The following is a 25,416-nucleotide window of genomic DNA, read 5'->3' as shown; positions in this document are numbered from 1 at the left end:
ACACATTTGTATCAAATAAGTATTCTTAGTTCAAGATCCTGTGTCAAACAGAATCTGACTTCTGTAGCTGGAAAGTTATATTGTGAGAGAACATGAGTAAAGGGGAAGATCTTATAATGCTTTGAGGAGAAAACCCCATTTACTTAAGAATGCAGAGTATTTTAATGTGTTGGTGTTTTATTTGTTTACACACTGAGGTTAGTATTCTTCCCATTCAAGAAAATTAAAATTTTGAAATTATCAATGAACAACCTAACTCTATAGCTCTTGCAGAACATTTATTATCTATGATATTATCCCCAGAATATTTCTGTTCTTCTGGTGGCATTTTATATGTTTGGTAGCTTTTCAACTCGATTTAAGGCAGTGCTTTATTATTTCTTTCCATTTCATTTAGGTCTCAGTTAATCAAAGAAAAAGACGACATAGATCATTATCTGGAGGTGAATTTCAAAGGATTGTCAAAAGAGGAGGTTACTGCGTAAGTATATACCCCTTAAAGGTACTTTAATATAAAGTTAGTTTATTTTGTCTTGATTCTTTATTGAAATTTCAATTTTCCTGTGCAGTCCACTTTTTCATTGGAACATAGCATTTAAAAATTAAAGCTCATATTAAATAGTGATAAATCATGTCTATTGATCTTACACATATCTGTCTTTAATTTTATGATTTTCAAAATTCTCATATTTACCAAGATATTATACTATCATATTTGCAATATTTTAGTTAAGTCTGTGTCATTAATTGTTTACTAACTTCCATTTTAAGGTATATTGCCTCCATGGGGCAGAAAAAAACACTTTAAGAGAAGGATTCATATATCTTTTTTTCCTGATGATTTAAAAAATAATCCCTTACTAATGTATATTCTCTCTCCCGTCAAGAACACACGAAAAGAATTAATGGATCATAGTTTATTGGTTAATTTAAAAATAATTCTAAATTGTCGATTTATTTTTTTAATGAACAGAGTAAACTTTGCCATTTTACAGCTAGTCAGAACCTAATTTATGATCTGAGTAAAAACAGTATAAAAATCCATGTAGGTTAGTGAGAAATAAATAGAAACCTAGAATAATAGTTAAACAGGTTTAATATTTCTTACCTATAGACTTGGTGACTCTGTTATCAGATTTTTATATGTAATTTTTGACAAATAGAAATCTTATATATGCACATGCATCTTACGGAATTCATTAAATGATTCACCTATTCAACTATTCAAAAATATTTTATACAATAAATGCTTTTAAAAGATTGTCTCTGCTAATGTTGCCTAGTGCTATGGGATTCCACTGACAGGGTATTCCTATTGATGGTTTTGGTATAGGTTTTCACATAGTCTAAAATTCTAAGTCTCTTGATATATTTCATTAGATAATTGTCAGTATGCATATAGCGTGGAAAAATGGAATAGTTCATTCTATCAGTAGCTACTTTATTTTATAGAGTGACAAAATTTATAGTAGCTATAATCACTGTCTTCCTGGGAGTTCTATTGACTGCCAAGTGTAGAATCTGGGATCTTTGGTTTTTAACTGCTATTCTAATTGCTAATTCATTAGCTTTCCATGGTAGCCTGTTGGACAAAATTAAAGGTCAATGTTATCTAATGATACAATTCCTTCTTTTTTTTTTTAAACATTTTTCTGCTTCTTAGCCATTATTGGAACACACATTTTTTTTTAAATTAGTTAATTAATTAATTTATTTATTTATTTTTGGCTGTGTTGGGTCTTCGTTTCTGTGCGTGGGCTTTCTCTAGTTGCGGCAAGCGGGGGCCAGTCTTCATCGCGGTGCGCGGGCCTCTCACTATCGCGGCCTCTCTTGTTGCGGAGCACAGGCTCCAGACACGCAGGCTCAGTAGCTGTGGCTCACGGGCCCAGTTGCTCCGCGGCATGTGGGATCTTCCCAGACCAGGGCTCGAACCCGTGTCCCCTGCATTAGCAGGCAGATTCTCAACCACTGTGCCACCAAGGAAGCCCCACATTCCTTCTTAAAAGAAAAATACATATGAGTGATATTTGCTTTCTGATTTAAATATAGTGATATCCAAATAGTTATAATTGGCTTAAGAATTAGGAATTAAATTTGGAATTAAACTTATGCTTCACATATTTTAACAAATTAGACATCTATATATTTGAAATCTGCTTTCAGTCTGCACTGAAGAAAACATTATTATAAGGCAATGCAAAATAGGCTATGTTAATGAGTGTTCTGTTACAAATATTATTTTTTTTCACTAAGGATATTACCAAATGGATTTCAAATCCATATTATGCTACAGAACACAAGTAGCCCTGGGTAACTCTCACCCCTTACTGTTGAATTCTCCTTAAAGCTTCCTACACTTGAATACTTTTTTATATCAAAGCTCAAAGATAGTGGGTACAAACCTTGGTAGGAAGGTAACTTGTACTTGGCTCACTATTATGCTCCCGATTGATATACATTGTAGACCTTGCCCCAAACAAATTGAATAGCATGTAAAGGAGAAAATTGATTTCAGCATCTCTCAGCAACACCCAGCAGGTGCCATGAGGAATTATGCATATTCCAAAGAATTTCTGTGTAAAACTTTTTATCAGCCATTGAACTCTAAAAAGATAAATTGGTCAGCAAGCATTTATTAATTGCCTACTTTATATCTAACACTAGGTTTTTCACAGAGGGGAAAACAATGTTATTTTAGTATAAAGTACTTGGTCTTATCCTTGTCTCTATTTGAAATAATACAAGCAGGAAGTAAATATGCAATGAATGAGTTGCATATTTATACTGTGAGGTGCAGCCTAGAGGTCTGGAAAAAATCAGAGAAAAATAAGATGTTGGATAAAACTTGCCAAAGAAGACAGATTTTGAGTTTGACTCCCTATCTGTTAGCATTACAAAATGATCAAACTGGTGCGTCACAGATCCTCAGTATACAAGAATATAAAGGGGAGAAATTGGTGAATCAAATTTCCAATCAGGCAAAAGCAATATCTAAGATATATCCTCAAATTCCTCTCTAAACTGCCTTATTCTTCCCTAAGATGATAACAGAAATATATACTTACATAATTCATGTATACTAGCTTTGATATCCTGTAATATGGATGTGTTCTTTGTCTAGTCCCAGAATAACACTTCATCATCTACTCCAAAACATACCAACCTACTAATACGTAAACTCACACTCTGTGTGCCTCCTATTGCAATGGGTGGAGAGTTCCTGTTCTTGTCTAAGGATGATGTCTCTACTTGTGCTCTGGATACCATCCCCTCTTACTTGTTCCAAGACTTTCTCCACCAGTTAAATGTGTTTTCTTGCTACATCATCAGTTTCTCCTTTTCCATTGGAGCAATCTCACTAGCATTCGCTTCTACCCTAGTATCTCCCTTGACTTCTTATCCTCCTCCAGTTTCTACCCTATTTTTCTGTACCCTTCGCAGTAACCAGAAGCATTGTCTCCATCTTCCACATCCCATTCTTACCTCAATTGACTCTAAATAGGTTTCCAGACCCAGAACTCACTGAAATCTGTTTACTGTGACTGATGTCCTCCATTTTTATCACATCTAATGGTCATGTTTCTGTTCTCATCTTGCTTGATGTCTTCACATTATTTGATAGAGATGAATACTCTCTCCTTGAACATTCTGTGCTTGTGGCTTCCAGGATGCCATGTTCTATGGTTTTCCTCCAAACTCTTCAACTATGCTGCCTTCAGTCTCCTTTGCTGGCTGCTTTTCTGTTTTCAGACTCTCAGTGGTGGATTGTTCTAGGGGTGGGTCTTTGACCCTCTACTCCAGCTACACTCTCTACCTGGATCTAGTCCTATAGCTTTAAATACAAGCAATACCTGATGGCTATCACATTTATAAATCCAGCTCTGACCTCTCCATTAAGCTTCAAATTTTTATATCCAACTGCCTCCTTGACATATTTACTTGGATTTTTAATACACATTCCAAGGCTAACATGGCCCCCCACTGGACTCTTGCTTTACCTCTGCTGTCCCGCACACTCCCCCCTCCTAATATCCCTCCCCCAGTCTTCCCTCAGTTCAGTAAATGGTACCAAGGCAGCCTTGAGTTTCACCTTGCCTTCACCACCACTCCCCCATTTAATCCATCAGTATGTCTATCAGATATAACTCCAAAATGTATCCAGTGTTCATCTATTCTCTTCATTGCATAGTCACCAGCATCTCTTGCCAGGGTCAATAGAAGAGTCTCCTACTTGCTCTTCTAATATCCCCTTGAATTCCACCAAAATTCAGCCACCAGAATGACCTTTTAAAAATTAGATCATGGGGACACTCACCTGTTTAAAACCCTCCAAGAGCTTCCCATTGGTCTTATGATAAACTCTAAACTCTTCATCATGGCCTAAAGCTGTGTGTGATTTGGGCTTTGCTGACCTCTCTGGCCTTATCCCCCATTCTCCCTACCACTCACTCCTTTGAGTGTGGCCTTACTGCTGACACTTCTTGTCATGCAGGTGTCACCTTGAATGTGACCTCAGTCTGCTATTCCCTGACCCCATAATCAAGGAGCCCTCACCCCACACACACTTATTCCCAGTCAAATCACCCGGGTGTATTTCTGCAGTCATCTGGTCCTCATCTTCTGTTGGGAGTTTGTACGTCAACTGTGTCATACCTAGTGGAATGTATGCTCCACAGGACAGGAACGTGTCTGTGTGTATGCCACTGTGTCCCCAGGGCTTAAACAGGGCCTGGCACTCAGGCGGAGCTCAATAACTTGCTGTTAAATGAATAAATTAGTGAAGAATAAATGTTGGATTACTAACACCATGAAATAGGTATCCTGCTGTGAATATTTTTTGATTACAACATTTTTTAGTTCAGTGTTGTAGGTAGCTAATTTAACTTGTATTGAGGAAGTTTAATTCCTCAAAAGTGTTATATGTTTACAAGTAAGAGTATAAAATTTAAGTGAGTAATTGAGCAAGACAAGCTAAAGTAGTTATTACTGGAATGGTCAAACCCAGTTGATGGGGGATCATTTTACTTTGGAATGGGGTGAAACGGTTCAAAGGCAAAGGGCTTCTGAGTTTTTTATCATCCACATTTACAGAAGGAATTCTACTATGCTTTATTACTTTTTAAGTGACCAGATTATTGCTGTGCCTAATAGGTATATTTTTTTCAAACATATTGTACTAAAGTACAACATATTTGACACTGGTAATTTTTTTTTTTTAAATAAATTTATTTATTTATTTATTTTTGGCTGTATTGGGTCCTCGTTTCTGTGCCAGGGCTTTCTCCAGTTGCGGTGAACGGGGGCCACGCTTCATCGCGGTGCGCGGGCCTCTCACTGTCCCGGTCTCTCCCGTTGCGGAGCACAGGCTCCAGACGCGCAGGCTCAGTAGTTGTGGCTCACGGGATTAGTTGCTCCGCGGCATGTGGGATCCTCCCAGACCAGGGCTCGAACCCATGTCCCCTGCATTGACAGGCGGATTCTTAACCACTGCGCCACCAGGGAAGCCCTAACACTGGTTATTTGACTTTCTTAGATAAGCTGTTGAATAGTCCATTGATAGTATTTAACTGATCTTTAACAACTAAAGAAGGGCATGTTGTAGTTCTGTACTTTGTGCTTTTTTATTCTGTATTATATTATCAGAATGCATTATTTAAGTGATACTTAAAGTATCACTTATTATCATATCATAATTGCTTTGAGTAGCTAAGTAATAAAAGTGTCATTTATAGATTCAAATAAAATTTTCTGGGGGGAAGTTTTTACAGCTTTAGCTGTGTATATGAGGATACAAATAAGCAAAATTATCAAGGGACAGAGAATGTTAATCTGCTCAATATTATTTTCTGCTTCAGATATCAAGTTCTATTATACAGAAGAATAGATTTAGTTCAAAATTGTGTACATCTCTAAGATATTGCTTTCTTTCAGAATATCTTTCAGCGTCACCAATTGGTGTTTACTGAGCGTCACTTGGGCAGCACAACCTTTCTCTCCTGCCTTTGAACTGTATTATACTTACTCAGTTAAAGTAAATTAGCATTTTGCCCATCTTAGGTTTTCATCTTGAAAATATTCCAAAACTGTCTTCCAAAGGTGCTTTTACAAACTACAGATATACTTGTTATGAGCAAATTTAGCATTTGGATTTGCACCATGGTCAGGCACTCAAAGTATCTGTAACAAGGTGAAGATGTTTATTCAGGATATACTATTTCATGATAACATTATGGGAATTTAGGCCCCTTTAGGTGAGCTCTTCCTCTGCTTCATTCCTCTTGTTTACTTTTGAATAATTTTGTGATATCATCTTGTTTTCTCTTCAAAACATTTTGCGTCTCTTTTAAAGTAATAAATTAAATTCCATGCAGAGGTTTGCCAGTTAAACTTTCTGAAGATGCCAATTGCCGAATAAATGGTTACTTGACTAACAAGAATAGGCAGGAGAGAGAAGGAAAGGAAGATGACCCTCTTCCCTTCTAGGTAGCAAATTGGGTTTTAAGATCTTCTTCCTTATTCAAGAAAAAGAGACAGGATTTTGGTGTTCTGAAGTGGAGAGACAATTATTCCTTACTTTCTCCTGAATGTATAAAAAAAAGCAACAGCAGAGAATACACATGGGAACACAGGAGAGATGCCACTCCTTTTTATTTTTATTATTTACTTACTTATTTACATTCTGATACTGTCTTCCACAGCAGATCTCTAAGATGTGAAACTAGGAAAGAAAAGAATTTTTGACAATAAATTTTTTAAAAAGAATATTGATATCAATAAGTTTACAATTTGGGAATTTAAAAAAATACTGTTGAAAGGCACTTTTAAAAATTGTTTAATAAGTGCAAAAAGTATCTCAAATTTACACCAAAGCCAAGTCTAAGTAAATACGAAAGGAGGAAAGATTTCAAATGTGAACGGAACACAGAAATGCCAATTTCTTAGGCATTTATGTCTTTATGTTCTTTAAAAGTTTGCTTTAACAGCTGCATAGCACAGGGAGATCAGCTCAGTGCTTTGTGACCACCTAGAGGGGTAGGATAGGGAGGGTGGGAGGGAGATGCAAGAGGGAGGGGATATGGGGATATATGTAAACATACAGCTGATTCACTTTGTTATACAGCAGAAACTAACACAACATTGTAAAGCAATTATACTCCAATAAAGATATTAAAAAAAAAGTTTTCTTTAAAATATTATTTTCACATATGGTGTTTAAACTTATCAGCTGTAAATAGACCTAAAAAAATCTTTGTAAGGGAAAAGCATAGGAACCATGACATTGCAGCTCTGGCTGTTAGGGGAGATGATTTCTTCCTCAGCTGGAAATTTGGCTTTGCTACTTAATGCTTCTGTAATTTTTTGCAGGTTACCTGACTTTGCTAATCTTTGATTTCCACAACTATTTGGAGACCATAATAATAATAGGGCATTCTTGTGGAAGTTAAAAGAGATTCTCTATATGAAACACATGTAGACAATTCTCACTTCAGCTATTATCATTAACTGTTATTGATTATTTTTCTTTGGCTTTTAAAAGTTATAATGTAAATATCCTAAATATTTTGCATTAACTTTGTCTTGATTTAGGTAGTAATATTAACTTACCATTTTTCTTCAAATATGTATAGTTACATATTTTCTTTGTGCTAGGTATCATATTCATCATGTTTAGAAGACAGAGTTTTTAGTGAGATGCATTTCAAACAGTAATGCTAACTAATGAGGGGAATTTTTTAATTTCAACTTATAGTAAACTTTTCATAAATTTTTTATGCTGTACTAAACAATATAATTTGCAGAGCCCGCTGAGCTATTGCAAACAGTTTTTTAAAATGTCTATAAATTGCTTAAACTTATTGTTACTACTATAAGATTGCTTAAAGTATAAACCTACTGCTTTAGAAATGTGTAGAATATAGCCAGAGAATGTGACTTTTCCTACAATAGCTCATAAACCTGGAAGTGCATAATGGCACTCTATCTAGAAATCATTTGGGAAATTTAGTAATGAAGAACAAAGTGATAAAAAGGGATAAGCACCCAGGTACTACAGAGGTTGAATCAGTTGGAATTAAAAGTGGGGTGAACAATGACCAAGCCTCATCATGCATAATTCATGGGGCAAGATGATTTTACTATGTTGAGCTTTGTTTCTGATATTGTGTTCTGTCCATATTAAGAAAAGCTTGCATGGGAATATCCGAAACTATTTTGACTCTTTCCCACTCTCTGTTATGGTTAAATCATAATCCTCAAAATGTTGATATTGCTGCAATTCTATAAAAATCATCCCCCTAACTCATATCCATACCCTATTCTGTTTTCCATGTTGGAAAATGGAGATATTATAGTAAACAGTGTCATCTCAGTACTTAAAGCAAAATCAGATTATGGGCTCACAAGTACTCTTGCTTTCCTAGGGCTTGCAGTATCCTCAAGTTTCTTCCATGTTGTAGCATTTGTAACAATTTCCTTCCTTTTTATGGCTGAATACTATTCCATTGTATGTTTATATTTCGCTTATCCATTCATTTGTCAATGGACACTTGGGTTGCTTCAGTGTTTTACCTATTGTGAATAATGTTTCCTGTGACCACGGGTGTATAAATATCTCTTTAAGACCCTGTTCTCAGTTCATTTGAGTATATACCCAGGAGTGGAATTACTGAATCATTTGATAACTTTATTTAAAATTTTTTGAGAACCACCATTCTGCCACCACAAAGGCTGTACCATTTTTCATTCTCACCAACAACGCACACGGGTTCCAGTTGCTTCACATCTTCACCAACATTTATCGTTTTCTTCTTTCATGCTAGTCGCCATCATAATGAGTGTGAGGGGTATCTCATCGAGTTCTTGATTTACATTTCTCCAGTGATTAGTAATATTGAGCATCTTTTCATGTGCTTATTGGTCCTTGGGATCTCTTCTTTGGAGAAATGTTTATTCAAGTCCTTTCTGTTTTTGAATTGGGTTGTTTGTTTTTTATTATTAAGTTTTAGGAATACTTCTATATTCTGGATATTAATTCTTTATCAGATATGTGATTTGCAATTATTTTCTCCTATTCCATTGATTGCCTTTCACTCTGTTGATAGTATCCTTTGATGGCAAAATTTTTTTTAATTTCATGAAGTCTAATTTGTCTACTTTTTCTTGTGTTGCCTGTACTTTTGTTGTCATATCCAAGAAATCATTGCCAAATCCAAGAGTTTTATACTTTTAGCTACTGTGTTTAGGTCTTTGATCCATTTTGAGTTAATTTATGTCTATAGTGTTAGGTAAGCATCCAACTTCATTCTTTTGCATGTGGATATCTAGTTTTCCCATCATCATTTGTTGAAAAAAACTGTCCTTTCCCCTTTGAATAGTCTTAATACCCTTGTCAAAAATTGTTTTACCATATATGTGAAGATTTATTTCTGAGCTCTCTATTCCATTCCTTTGGTCTATATGTTTGTCTTTATGCCAGTACCACACTGATTACTGTAACTGTGTAGTAGTTTTGAAATCAGGAAGTATGAGTCCACCTTTTTTCTTTTTCAAGATTATTTTGGTTATTCAGGTCCCTTGAAATTACATATGAATTTTAGAATGAATTTTTCTACTTCTAAAAAAATTGTCATTGGTATTTTGATAGGGATTGCATTGAATCTGTAAATTGCTTTAGGTAGTATTGACATCATAACAATATTAAATATTCTAATCCATGAACATAAGATGTCTTTTTATTTATTTATGTCTTCTTTAATTTCTTTCAGCAATGTTTTATAGTTTTCATTGCACAGGTCTTTTACCTCCTTGGTAAAGTTAATTCCTGAGTATTTTATTTTATTATTTTTGTTATTGTAAGTGGAATTGTTTTTTTAATTTCCTTTTCAAATTATTTATTCTTAGTGTATACATATACTACTGAATTTTGAATGTTGATCTTGTATCCAGAATTTGTTATTACTTTGCTGAATTTGTTTGTTAGTTCTAATAGCTTTTTGTGGAATCTTTCAAGTTTTCGACATATAAAATCACAACAGCTAGAAACAGAGATGATTTTACTTCTTCCTTTCCAGTTTTAATGCCTTTTATTTCTTTTTCTTGCCTAATTGCTCTAAGTACTGTGTTGAATAGAAGTGATGAAACTGGGCCTTCTTGCCTTGTTTCCAATCGTAGAGGAAAGCTTTCAGTCTTTCACTATTGAGTATGATGCTCACTGTGAGTTTTTCATATATGGCTTTTGTTATGTTGAGGCAGTTTCCTTCTATTCCTAATTTGTTGAGTATTTTATCATGAAAGGGTATTTAATTTTGTCAAATACTTTTTCTGCATTGAGATGATCATATGGTAATTTTTTCTTCATTCTGTTAATATGATGTATTACATTGATAAGTATTAGTACGTTGAACCATCCCTGCATTCCAATTGGCCATGATATATAATCCTTTTAATATGCTGCTGAATTCCCTTCACTAGTATTTTGTTGAATTAATGTTCATAAGAGATATTTGTCTGTAGTTCTCTTTTCTTGAGGTATTTTTTTTCTGGCTTTGGTATCAGGGCAATGCTGGCCTAACAGAACGAAATAGGAAGTGTTCTCTCCCATTCAGTTTTTTGAAATGTTAGAGAAGAATTGGTGGTAGTCCGTTACATTTTTGGTAGAATGAATCAGTGAGGCCATCATCCAGGGCTTTTCTTTGTTGGGAGATTTTTGATTACTGACTCATTATCCTTACAAGTTATAGGTCAGTTCAGGCTTATTATTTCTTCATGGTTCAGTCTTGGTAGGTTTTGTTTCTCGGAATTTGTCCATTTCATTTACGTTATCCAATTTTTTACACAGAGTTGTTCACAGTACTCTCTAATAATCCTTTTTATCTCTAAAATTGGTAGTAATGTCCCTACTTTCATTTCTTTCTTTTTATTGGAGTATAGTTGCTTTACAATGTTGTGTTAGTTTCTGCTGTACAGCAAAGCCTACTTTCATTTCTGATTGTAGTACTTTGAGTCTTCTCTGTTTTTTTCTTAGTTGATCTAGCTAAAGGTTTCTCAATTTTGTTGATCTTTGCAAAGAACCAACTTTTGTTTTCATTGAGTTCTTTTTCTATCCTCTATTTCATTTATCTCTGCCCTAATCTTTATTATTTTTTTTTCTTCTGAAAGCTTTGGGTTTAGTTTGTTCTTTTCCTAATTCATTAAATTGTAAGGTTAGAATGTTGATTTGAGATCTTTTTGTTTTTAAATGTTTTTTAAAAGATCTTTCTTTTTTATAAATTTAAGCATTTATAGTTATAAATTTCCCCTTTAGCACTGCTTTCACTGCATTTCATAAGTTTTGCCATGTTGTGTTTTCATTTTCATTCATCACTAAGTATTTTCTAATTTCCCTTGTGATTTCTTCTTTGATCCATTGGTTGCTTAAGAGTGTGTTATTTAATTTCCACAATTTGTGAATTCTCCAGTTTTCCCTCCCTTAATGACTACTCTAGTTGTGGCTGAAGAAGATACTTTGTGTGATATCTATCAAGACTTAATTTTTGGCCTAATATATGGTCAATCCTGGAAAATGTCCTGTGTGCCCTTGAGAAGACTGTGTATTCTGTCATTGTTGGGTAGAGTGTTCTGCATATATCTGTTACGTCTAGTTGGTTTATTGTATTGTTCAAGTCCTCTGTTTTCTTACTTATCTTCTGTTTGGTTGTTCTATCCATTATTGAGAGTCAGGTATTGAAATCTCCAGCTATTATTGTATAACTGTCTATTTCTCCCCTCAATTCTGTCAATTTTTGCTTTATTTATTTTGATGGTCTCTTATTAAGTGCATCAACGTTTATGACAGTTGTATCTTCTTCCTGTATTGAATCTGTTATTAATATATTACAGCCTCCTTTGTCTCTTATAGCCCTTTTTTAATTTCAAGTCTATTTTGTCTGACATTAGTATAGCCACCCCTACTCTCTTTTTGTTACTATTGGCATGAAATATCTTTCCCCATCATTTCATTTTAGCCTATTTGTGTCTTGGATCTAAAGTGAGTGTCTTGTAGACAGCACATAGTTGGATCACGTTTTTTAATTCATTCTGCCAGTCTCTGTCCTTTGATTGGAGAGTTTAATCCACTTACATTTAAAGTAATTACTAACAAGGAGGGACTTCTGTCACTTACTGTTTGTTTTTTATGTACCTTATAGCTTCTTTGTTCCTCATTTCCTGCATTACTGTATTCTTTTATGTTGATTTTTTTTTTGTAGTGAAACCTTTGACTTTCCTTCTCATTTCCTTTTGTGTATATTCTGTAACTATTTTATTTGTGGTTGCCATGGGGCTTACATCTGATATCCTAAAATTATAACCTCTGTTTTGAATTTTTACCAGTTTATCTTCACTAACATACAAAAACTTTGCTTCTTGAGAGCTCCATTCCTACCTCTTTTGATTATTGATGTTGTAAAACTACATCTTTATACATTTTGCATCCAAAAAACAAACTAATCATTTTGTTATTGAAAGGCTTTATTTTTTTAGAGTTTTAGGTTCACAGCAAAACTGACGGGAAGGTATAGAGATTTACAGATACCCTCTGCTCCCACACATACATTAATAATTGTTTTTTTAATGCTATATCCTAAATTATGTAGAAAACAACATGTGGAGTTACAAATCAAATATACAATACTGCTAGTTCTTAGAATAATTATTTTTATAAATGCATTAGTCTCTTAAATTATGTAGAAAACAAAATGTGAAGTTACCAACTATTGTTACAAAAATACTAACTTCTATAATTGACTATGTGTCTACCTTTGCTGAGACTTTTATTTCTTCATATGACTTCAGGTTACTCTTTTTGAACCTGCAGGACTCCTTTTAGCACTTCTTGCAGGGCAGGTCCAGTAGAAATAAAGTTCCTCAGCTTTTGTTTATCTGGGAATGTTCTTAATTTCTTCCTCACTTTAGAAGGACAATTTTGCCAGATGTAAGAATTTTGGTTGACAGTTTTTTTTCTTTTAGCATTTTGAATATATAATTCACTTCACTGTACAGTAGAAACTAACACAACATTGTAAAACAACTATACCCCAATAAAAAAAAAATTAAAAAAAAAGACCCTGCTTTCTGGCCTCCAAAGTTTCTAGTGAGAAATCTGCTTAAAACCTTATTGAGGATGCTGTGTATGTGATGAGTTGCTTCTCAATTGCTGCTTTAAAGATTCACTCTTTGTCTTTGCCTTTGGGAGTTTGATTATAATGTGTCTCAGTGTGTACCTCTTTGAATTTTCCTACTTAGAGTTTGTTGAATTTCTCAAATACTTATATTCATGACATTTATCAAACTTGGGAAGTTTTCACCATTTTTCTTAAAAGAGTCTCTGTTCTCCTCCTGGGACTCCCACAATGCATAGGTTGGTCTATTAAATTGAATATATAAATTTGCAGGAAATATTTTTCCTCTATTATTTTTAATTAGATTATTTGGAAATTTTCAAAATTTTGTATTGGGATGAGTCTCTGAGATCATTTTAAATACTCTGTACTTTGAGCTGGGAGGTGTGTGTTTATAAATACACATATGTTTATAAATAAATATATATAGTGTGTATTAGTATGTATGTATGGAGCCATGGCTACTTTGCTCACATGTGCATCCTCAGTACTCATACAGTGCTCGGCTCACAGGTGTTGGGGCAATTGATGAATGGGGATCTTTTACCCCTTTGTAGCCTTATATATGTGCTCTGCCTGAAATGCCCTTCTCCTTCTCCCATGCCTTGTGTACTTGATAAACGTCTCTATCAGCCTCAGCTTAACGGTTTCTTGCCCTTTGAGGCCTCCTTTGATCCATCCTCACTCACATGGTAAGAATTCAGAGTGCCTGCTTGAACACTCTTAATAGCCTTTGACAATCATGTACATGTGTTTTGTTTTTTTTCCTTCCTGATTAATGTTTAAAAATCTAAGATTGTGGTCCATTAGTGGGTAGTGATTTATGACCCATGAGTTTGGGTATCATGATAAACATTTAAAATATGAAAGACTATAGTAAAATAAAATTACAAAGGGGTTCATTCCATAGAGCGGGTTGCCAGATGTAATGAAATAGAGCATGGGTTCTAAAACCAGACTCCCTGGACTCAAACCCAGCTTTATACTTACTAACAAGGTAACTGGTCAACTTTGGCCAAGTTACTTAACCCTTCTGTGCCTCAGTTTTCTCATGTAAAAAAATAAGGGTAACAATAAGAGGGCCTGGCTCATGGAATGGTTATGAGGATTAATTGAGTTAATATTTACAAAGAGATCAGAACATTTTGAGTATTAGTGCTTTTAAAATTTGTTTCATATACATACATATGTGAAATATATATGTACATGTACTGAATTGCAATGTAAAATGTCTTTCTTGCTGTGAATTGCCATAAGGAAAGGATTCTGCTCTAGACTCAGAGTTCTTTGAAAGCAGTGTTTCATTCTCCTTTAAGATTCTTCTGACTTACATAAAATAATGCTTTATTTCTTGTTAACTTTCTTTCTGGAGAGGATTGAAGAAACTTAAAATTAATGTTTTATATTACATAACTGTCAGATTATATATAGAAAATGAAAGGCAAAGAAGGAAAAATACATAAATATACTGCCCATCAGGGTTAATATAGTTCCCCTGAAGAAACATTAAACTTCACTCTGAACTTCTGGGCAGACTGGGCAAAAAGGGAGATGTGATGGACTAGAGAATCCTCATTACCCGATGAAAGGAAGCATATCAGTTCTTCAAGAGAGATAAGCTTTTTCCTGATACTAAATTCCAAAAGAAAGTTATCACATGATCTTATATAAGAAAAATGGAGCAATATAAAACTTTGCACACCTAATGAACAATGAAATGGATGTATAGACAGCTTGTCATAAATATTACATCTCTTAGCCAGGTTTTATTTTAGGCCAAATAGTAATGGGTAAGACATATTACATTAATACTGTGTGCTGGTCTGTGTTTTTAGTGATCCTCACAATAAACCTGGAAATAAACCTTGTTATTACTTCCAGAGACCAAGGCATAGGGAGATTAAGTACTTTGACCAAGGCAATCTAATGTTATAAAGAAGCAGAAACAATGAGACAGAAAAAATGATTCACAGAGAGGAAGGAATGAACAAACTAGAAAGAAAATGAATCAGGCATGAATCAGAGATCAGATTTCTAGACTCCTCGTGAATTCCCAGTACTGTTATGGATCTAGAACCTCTCTCTGGGTTCATCTCATAAGGACCCAGTTATTCTATAACCCTGACTCATATTTCCATAAAATCCCCTTAAGCTTGTCTGAAACAATCCCTTATCCTACAGCCAATGTAGCCACAGAAATACATTGCTGAATGAGGCAACTGTCTTAAAAGTTTAGTTTAGGGGTTTTTCCACTTCAAGATCAAGATGGATGGCTAAACACTTTTCCTTCCTATATTTGAAATGACCACTCAAAAGTCCAAAAGATAGTAAATTCTTAACATGATAGGAAAGGAAGAAAAATGAGAGATTCCAAGATTTTCAGAAATACATTTTCAGAAAGCAGTTGGAATATTACCAGGGATAAAAAGTAACATTTCATAATGATACAAGAAGTTGGTTCATCAAGAACACATAATCCTAAATGTTTGTGTTCCTATGACAGAACTTCAAAGTAATAAAACAAAAACTGATAGAAGGAAAAGGAAAAACAGACAAGTCCACAATTATAGTTGGAGATTCTAACACCACTCTCTCAATAATTGATTAAAAAATCAGTAGAATATTGAAGACTTGAACAACACCATTGATCAGCTTAAATAATTGGCATTTACATACATTCCACCAAACAACAGCAGAACACACATTATTTTCAAGTACACATGGAACACTTTTCAAAGGGGATGATATTCTGAGCCATAAAACAAATTTCAATATACTTAAAAGGATTTAAATCCTAAAAATTATTTTCTCTTACAACAATGGAATTAAATTAGAAATAACGACAGGAAGATCTCTGAAAAATCCCCACAAATTTGGAAACTAGACAACATATTTCTAAATAAACCATAGATCAAAGAAGAAATCAAGGCAAATTAGAAAATCCTTTGAACTGAATTAAAAAAAAAATGGCATATCAAAATTGGTAGGATGAAGCTAAAGCAGTGCTTAAAGGGAAGTTTATAGCATTAAAATGTTTATATTTGAAAAATAGAAATGTCTAAAGTTATTGCCCTAAGTTTTCATTTTAAAAAACTAGAAAAAAATTAAACTGAAAATAGAGAAAAAGTAGTAGTAAAATGGGGACAGAAAACAGGAAAACAGTAGAGAAAATCAATGAAACTAAAAACTGCTTCTTTGAAAAGATCAGTAAAGTTGATCAATCTTTAGTCATAATGATCAGAGAAAAAAAAAGAAGACACAATTTACCAATTTCAGAAGTGAAAGAGGGGACACATCACTACAGATTACATAAATATTAAAATGCTAATTAGGAAATAAACTTTATACTGGTAAACTCAACAACTTACAGAAATGGCTAAATTTCTTGAGACACTGCCAAAATTCACTTAAGTAGAAATAGATATCGCCGTAGATTCACTAAACACATTGAATTAATAGTTTAAAAACTTCCCACAAAGAAAATTCCAGGCCCATTTTGCTTCACTGGTGAATTCTACCTAACATTTGGGAAAAAAAAACAAACCATCAATTTGACACAAACTCTTCAATAAAATAGAAGAAACACTTCTCAAGTCATTCTATGAGACCAGAATTATCCTGATACCAATACCAGAAAAAGTCATTACATAAAAAGAAAACCACAGAATAATAATATTCCTCATAAACAGTGATGCAAAAAAACCTTAAAAAGTAACAGTTGGCCTGAGCTCCTGTCAGGGAAGCTGGTGTACTGTACAGAGTCCGTTTCATTTGGCATCAGTGAAAGGAATAGCCAGCTTGTGCTCTCCCAACCCATAAATCTCAGGATGAATCCTACAAACAGAGGAAACCCAAATGTACTACCTATGTTAAGAAATTGAGAACTTCATTAATTATGAATAGACAAATAGCCTCTGATATTTGAGAAAATATTACAATACAAAAGAAAAAAAGATGAACAGAGAGCACACTCAATGTCAGCTGAAACAAAGTTTCTATAGGGAAAAGAGGAAATCTGAGAGATTTCCAATTTCTTTCCTTACAGATGTTGTAGAAAAATCTTACATCCCTCAAATGTAACCTGATGCTATGAAATCATTTAAAGAAAAAGAATTCTTCAAAATTAAAGGTAGCTGAAATATTTTTTAAAACTCAAAGGAAATGATGGAAAAGAAAGATAAGGCTATCAACATGTAGAATAAAAACAGAAAAGATATAGAAAATATTTTAAAAGGCATAAGATACACAACACAGTCCAGGTGGTGAATATTTATCCAAGAGAAAGAGATGAGAGAATGAATGATGATAGCTATATAGGTAGATATAGATGGACAGAGATAGAGATATGGATAGAGACATAGACATAGATATCTTAGACTGGAAAAAACCCACAGATCTTTGGGCTGTGACTACCAAAGTAACCAGAAAGGAAAGAACAACAACAACAAAAAAAAAAAAAAAAAAAAGGAAAGAAAGAAAGAAAGAAAAAGGAAGAAAAGAAAAGAAAAAACCCACTTCAATACATCTTTATGAAATTTCAGAATACTAAGTATACAGAGAAGATACTAAAAGCTTTCAGAGTTTGGGAGAATGGTTGTCATCAAGAAACAAAGATCAGACTACCATCACAGTTGTCAGTAATAACACTTGGTTCTATAAAAAAAGGAAGGATGTCTTTAAGATATGCAGAACAATTATTTTAACTTAGAATTCTGTACCCAGATAAACTATTAATCAAAACTGAGGGCAAAACAAAAATCTTTTCAGATATGAGGACTGGAAAACATTTCTTCCTATGCAGTCTTTCTGGACCCTTCATCCCTGCCCCAAATGGCCACTTTAGAGTCTAGGGGAAAGAAAAGAGAATTCAAGAAAGAGGAAGCTAGGGGGCTAAGAAAAAATGTACATAACTCAGAAGTTCAAAATGAATGTTACAAAGTTGCTTTAAAACTGTTGTGATTAAACACCTGAAAGTTCTTAGTGATAAAGGTTTAATATATATGTAACACATACATTAAGGTCAAGAAAATGATTAGGAAATTGAGATTTGTGTATCGCTTAAATGTTCCATTAAATGTGGAAAGGTAATATAACATATGCTATCAACTATATTATTTATATACAAAAATAATAATATAGAAATATTAATATATAAAACCAACAAAATTTGCAAATATATCAATTGTACCCAAAACTTTCCCCTGAATTGAAATGTCACTTCTATTAAATACCAAATTTTCATGTGTGTATACATACACATATACATATATATTCTGTTCCATTGATTTGTCTTTTCTTGTGTCAGTGCCACAAATCATTTTATTAATATAGATAAAATGTATTTTATATCTGGCAGACAGTCCCCCTCTTTGTTCCAAATGATCAGGTTTTTCTTGTACATTAACCATTTTATATGAATTTTAGAATTATCTTGCCAAGAGTCAGGAGAATATCATTGAGGTTTTATTAGGACTGCCTTGATTTTATATGTTATTTTAGGAGAATTGGTATCATTAAAATATTGAGTCCTACATTGGCAAGAATGTCTATTTAACAGTACATGGTGTTAAATAATAGGAGTGACAGCAGGGATCCCTTCAAATTCCTTACTTCAGTGGAAATGATTCTAGTGTACTGAAAAATATGAAGCTTTATGCTATAGGGTTTTAATAGATACCTATTACCAAGATAGAGAATTCATTTGTTAGTTTCCACTTTTCTTAATCAAGAATGAGTTTTGAACTTTACTAAATAATTTTCTAACATCTCCTGAGATTATCATAAAGTTAAGAGATTTTCTAATTTTGAACTGTTCTTGGAATTCTGGGATAAACCCTACTTATTCATTATGGTTTTAGTTTGCTATGAGTTCTTTTTTGGGGGAGTGGTATGGGGGGAATTTGTATCTAAATTATAATAATATTAACCCATAATTTTCTTTTGCTACACTAAAAGTTAGCAGTTACTATAATTGTAATAGAAGATATATTATCTCTTCCATTCCTGGTACAATTTTGATGACTTATCTATTTTTGTTTTTCTTGATTATAAAGTACTTGCAAAATTTATTTGTCTTTTCACATAACCAGGTTTTTTGGTTTGTTTGTTTTATGGGTCACATTTTTTGTTCTCTATGAATTCATGCATTTGCCTTTAATATTTCCCTCCCTGTCCTTTATTTGACTTCATGTCATTGTTTAATTTGTTAGGATTTTATTTCTAGCATCCTAAGTTGAAAGCTAGCTTTTTCACTCCCAAGTGTTGCTCTTGTTTTCTAACAAATGAATTTAACTTATAAATTTCCTTTTGATACCATGATGATTTCTTCCCCCAGGATTTAATGTTTAATTTTTTTCTTTCAGTTCTAAGTGTATGAAAATTTCTACCGTGGTTTCCCCTTTTGGCCATGAATAAATTAGAAGTGTATTTATAAATTTGCAGGTGAATAGTTTTTTCTTGTGGCTTTTTGGTTTTTTTTTTTTTTTTTTTTTGCAAGAGGGAATGCAGGATTGGGGAGTGAATATATACTTGTGCTCAGGAAATGTGCCATATGTGATATCAGTTTATGACATTTTTAGTGTGGCCAGTGCATGATTAATTTTATAAATATTCCTTGTATGTCTGAAAAATAAATATATATTTTCTATTTGGTAGATAGTTCTCATACAGAAAACGATCAGAATCTATTAGATTGAGCCTGTTATTTCAATCAAGCTAGACAATTGTTATTCAAATCTTTTTTCCCTCTAATTTATAATTTTCTGAAAAAAAAATACATTAAGATCAATTTCTCCTTTTTCTGTGAATTTTACATATTTTGAAGCTATTATTTTTAGGAGTATTGTTTTCTAGCTGCCATATTTCTCAGTAAAATAATCTATTTATGACTCTCTGATATTCATATGCCTTTTTAATTTTTTTATGCCCTGATTCTATTTTATTTGATATTAATAATGTTATATAATCTTTATTTTTGTTGGGATTTGTGCTATTATAAGAAAATACAAAAGGAACAAATAACATGTTCTCCATCTCAAGGAAGTTATAATCCCTACTATATATCTATCTTGTACAATTTTTTAAAAGTTTGAATTCAAGGCTCTTTTATCTTCTCACAAATACTTCCTTTTGTTCTTCCAATATTCTTATTGTTGCACATATTTGATTTGATATACCCTAAGGTCTTAGTTATAAGTAGGAATTTCCTAAATGTTTGAGATAGCTGCAATAAAATTAATGTTCAGGAAATGCAATAAAATGCAGCATTCAGGAAAATAAGATAGCTATATACAGATGTTGTCTGACAAAAGCTTCAAAATTATCAACTTATTTTTTGTTTTTATTAATTTAGTTTTTACTAAACGTAAAATGAAAAGTATGTTCTGGAAGTTTGATCACTGTGTACATACAGTTTGTGAGAAATCCTGGCTTCACTGTTTGTATGTGTAATGCATACCTCCTTTGCAACGGTAATTAAGGAGCACACAGTATGAAAGGTTTCTTCACATGGCTTACAACATGGTAGTTACCTTTTTAAGCATTCATGTTTGAAAGGGGAAAATATATTCTTGATTTATTTTTTGATATGGGGAAAATTGAAATATATTTATTGGAAAGAATTATGACACAAAAAATTTTTCAAAACCTAATGAGGTCACCAGCTGCCCTAAAATAGTCAGAACTTGACATTTATCTTCAGTTAAATTTACTCCAGGTTTCTTATCCAAGAAATAAAGAATGATAGAGCTAGAATGAGCCTAAAAATCATTTGTTTTTTTTTTTTTTAATCTTAAAAAAAGGCAAAAGAAAAAAGAGGGGATATATGTATACGTATAGCTGATTCACTTTGCTGTACAGTAGAAACTAACACAACATTGTAAAGCAGCTATACTCCAATTAAAATTAATTTTTAAAAAAGGCAAAAGAAAAAGAATGTAGTTAACAGATCCCAATGGATAGTTTTGCAAAGGAAAAGTTTTATAAAGGTATATATTTGTTTATCATGACAAAATATTACCTCACTAGAAGAAATGCCGTAATAAGAGACATCTAAATGTAGGTTTCGTTATTTACCCTCACACTATCTTCCATTACCTTGCTGAAAAGAGCACGAATAATGTTTCGTTTTCATTTCTAATTTATGTGATTTTTCCCTTTGTAATTTAAACATCAGTTATATATTTCTTAGATACTTGTCATGTTTATAGCCCAATGTACACTATTTTTCTAGCCATCATTTTAATAACTACTTACACATTATAAAGGGATATATGTTTGGAAAGAGCAACATTTGAATATGTATGATAAAGCCATAGGTATAAGGAATTGATTGGTTTACTTTTCCCAAAGAAACCTACACATGCAGTTGTTTAATGTGAAAGGTTTTTTCCTGAAAAGGTTAAAAAAGTTCTAATCAACTTTTGTACATTATGTAGAACTTCATTTTCTAAACTCTGCAAAAGAAAGTTTCATATTTAATGGGAAATCATGAATTATTCCATTTATTATCTACTTCCTCCTTTCAAAGACATGATCTGGATAAAAGGCGGGGTGAATAATTTCAAAAAAATACAATACATTTTTAATGGGAAGGTGCAAACTACAGATTCTCATGACTATTAGCAAGTGTAGAGGAAACAGAATTTTACTTGCAAAATTCGTCAAACTCTTGCAAAGATAAAATGTATGACATACTTTAGTAAAAAAAAAAATACAGTGAGCTGAAGTTTTCTTTTTAATGCAACTTGTTGTTTTTACTAAGTTTTGTCTTTATATTCTCCAGCTTTCCATCTTTATTAAAGTTTGATTATTTCCCTCAATTTATGTGGAGAATTGATAGTTCTTTTATTTATAAAGGTGTAAAGATGAAGAATTGAAAGAAAAGTTTTAAGTGATATTATTTGAGGCAAAATTTCCTAAGTAATAGAATTTCAAGAAATTTAGAGAGCAATCACTGAATTGTTTAAAAAAAACAGAGTGACTCATATTATATGGAGTTTTATATTAATTAAAACTGGAAGTACTAATTTAGACAAAAATATGGCGTTGAGCTAGAATGATCATGTTTACATGTGTGTATAGTCCATTGTTTGTAGCATGAACCTTATTTTTTGTTTTTCTCCTCTTTTTCTTACATTTATTGCCATGATAGTAGGATACAGAATCTGACAGGATTATATTATTTATTCAGTTTTTTTTACCATTATAACTTAATCCAAAAGCTAAGATTATTTTTAGGCTTTATTTTTCAGCCTATATTTAATTGGATAAGTAACAATATAATCAATATAAATTGGTTATATAATTATGTTTTCCTGTAGTGGAAAGTTACAGTGTAAATTGAAAGAACAAGACTTGATATGATTCCTTCGTTTAGCCAAAGGTGTTTGGATTCAAGTGTGGTACTTCTGGGTTGAAAATATGTTCCCTGAAAATTCTTCTCAAACAATGACATTCATTTTATACCTTTCCATGTTTGATCTTTGACATAAAACATTCTTTCATAAAAAAGTTTGAATTTCTTGAAGGGGTTTGCAAGTAATAAGACCATTTATAAAGATTATATCTGTAATTAGCCTCACATAAGGAGGCTTCTTCTGGTGCTTTTTCACTGAACTGCTAATGAAATACTTTAAAAATGTGTCTAAGTTTGAGATTTTTCCAATAAAGAAAATTTTTCAGTAAAGAAAATGTGTGTGACAGCTACATGGGTAAATATTTTGGGAATACTTTATATTGATTGATGCATAGTTTATTCCTTCCTGATTGATGACAATCACTGTACTTCAAATATTTGACTGAATGGAAATCATTTGAGTAAATCATTCTTACAGGGTATACACATTAAAAAAATGCCTTTATATTATTAAGGGAATCATTTAAAGCCATTGTAAGGATTGCAGTCAGTACTGCCTGCTGAATAACCACAGCTTTCCTCTGATAAAGGCTAATAATCACCAGCAAAAATACTATTTGACAGATTAACATTTATTGATCTCACAAAAAGTTACTGCCTTTTGTGCTAAATACCAGCTCTAATATAATCGAATCTGAGAAATCATCTTTGTTCCATTCTACACCCATAGCCCATATATCCTAAAATAAAAATCACTCATGTTGAAGTGAATTCTTACTGTGCTATTGGGAGAATTCTTTGCTGATCAAATTTTTTAGTATTTTATTTTTTGTCAAAAGAATTAAATTAGTAATAGTCCCATTTACAAAATGTGATGGGTAAACTCTCTTAGTTATTATTATTAACATTTTTAGAAAAGAATTAAAGGTTGAACTTAGTTAAATAATTGTTTTCCAAATGGAATTTTTCAATGTACATATACCTTTAAATGTTGAAAATCTAACTGTGCTTTCTAACTTTGATTATTAATAGATGAAAATTTGTATTTTCCAAAAACACAAAGCAAAACTTGTATATGTAACAGTTTCCTCTAAAGATTCAAATTAGCAAACTTCTAATTGTTTAGGAAAATCACAAAAAATTATGTTCCATAACCTCTTGGGGTTGGAATTTATTTATTTATTTTTTAAGTTATCAAGTACATACAGCTATAAAATGAATCTAAATCTAAACTGAAACAAAAGTCCTGCTATATTAATAACATGTTCTGATTTTTAAACATTTTATGTTGATTAGTTTTTTCGGTTTATACAATTAAAGGTGATATCACATTTATTTGGATGGTAATTCTAGTGAAGTTTCCAGAAACTATAAACTTACAATGCGTTAGTGGTATTTCTCTGGAATGAAGCTAAAATGTTAAATATTTTGATCTTTATTAGAGGGGTTTATATAAAATTATAGCAATAAAAAGTATATTAGAGTACAATTAAGTATAGCACAATAGATATATCTTCATAATTATTTTAAAAATTTTCTCTTAAAGTAAATATGACCAATATATTTTACAAAGAAAATCAAGATTGTTATAATGCCTGTGATATTAGAAATTCCTGTTACAAGATTAGTCACAACTGCAATAATATTATGAGTTATTTGGTTTATTTTAAATATATGTTAAAACTATGCATGAGGGGCTTCCCTGGTGGCACAGTAGTTAAGAATCCACCTGCCAATGCAGGGGGCACAGGTTCGAGCCCTGGTCTGGGAAAATCCCACATGCCACGGAGCAACTAAGCCCGTGTGCCACAACTACTGAAACCCCCGTGCCTAGAGCACATGCTCTGCAACAAGAGAAGCCACTTCAGTGAGAAGCCCGCGCACCGCAATGAAGAGTAGCCCCTGCTCCCCACACGCAGGAGCGAAGACCCAACGCAGCCAAAACTAACTAACTAAATAAATAAAATTAAATATATATATATATGAGCTGCAATGATTGTATCATGTTCATTATATGTTCATTTTCCTTAAAGAGGTTCTCCAAAAATGTTAAGGAGAAATTAATAACAATATTTATATTAATAACTAACTCTAATTATAATATTAATTATAAGGATAGATACATTCTTTTGTTCCAAGTATAACAAATTCTAAATACTTTTTGAGATAGTAACATATGAATAGTCAAATTAAATTATATAGAAAATAAGTAGTGATTACCAGGTTACTTATGATTCGTGGACATACTGAGATACAAAATGAATTTGTTTTAGAGAGACCATCATAATTTTAAAAGTGCTTTTTATATGCATTTAATTTGGATTAATAAAAATTCCTTACTAAGTATGTATATGTTTCTCTCTAGAATATATTTTTAATTTTTCCAAGCTTGAGAATTGGATGGTTTGGAAACTGTTAATCTGTGATATGCCACCTGCCCTATTTACATTTTTAGCAGTTGAGTATTTGTTGACTGAACCCAAAGACAGCTACATGTTTTGCTGTTACCAGATGGATGAGATAGAATACCATGCATAACTTTACATTTATCTTCTTTGAGTGTCACCTTATTTGCATACCAATTAAAATAATATCTGTATTAAAATGGATAATGAAAGTTATCAAATTTACATGATGTGACTGCAGTTTGTGAAATTTCCAGTAGATGCCCCCAGAGACCAGTCAACTCATTGGAAATCCTTTAAATTTAAAAAGAGCCTTTTCTGTACTGAAACTTTTTTTCTTGCTCTATTTTGAAGTACATAGAAAATAAATTAAAAGTTCTAAAAATCTCGACTCCAATGGTTTATTACACAAAAATATGTATGAATGATAGTAGTGTATTCTTAATCCATATCAATCAATTGTTAAAAACCTATCTTAATCCATATCAATCAATTGTTA

The 25,416-nt window shown here is 32.5% G+C and overlaps 1 protein-coding gene and 1 long non-coding RNA gene across 4 annotated transcripts in view; one reads left to right on the top strand and one right to left on the bottom strand.

The window, feature by feature from the left end:
* TTC29 (tetratricopeptide repeat domain 29) overlaps positions 1-25,416 on the top strand; it is a 255,421-nt gene that overhangs the window by 8,160 nt on the left and 221,845 nt on the right. For all 3 annotated transcript variants that reach the window (XM_082389007.1, XM_082389008.1, XM_082389006.1), the window contains one exon: positions 398-481. In XM_082389007.1, the coding sequence (XP_082245133.1) occupies positions 398-481 (84 nt within the window). The remainder of the gene's footprint in view (positions 1-397; positions 482-25,416) is intronic.
* The window catches only part of LOC309627261, a 31,519-nt gene continuing 7,804 nt past the window's right edge, over positions 1,702-25,416 (bottom strand). The window contains exon 2 of the long non-coding RNA XR_014243638.1: positions 1,702-25,387. This is a non-coding gene — a long non-coding RNA (uncharacterized lncRNA). The remainder of the gene's footprint in view (positions 25,388-25,416) is intronic.

Source organism: Balaenoptera borealis, assembly GCF_965194805.1.
Source record: "Balaenoptera borealis genome assembly, chromosome: 4".
Classification (NCBI taxonomy): domain Eukaryota; kingdom Metazoa; phylum Chordata; class Mammalia; order Artiodactyla; family Balaenopteridae; genus Balaenoptera; species Balaenoptera borealis.
Note: the sequence above shows the minus strand (reverse complement) of the source record. Positions and strands in the feature narration are given on the sequence as shown.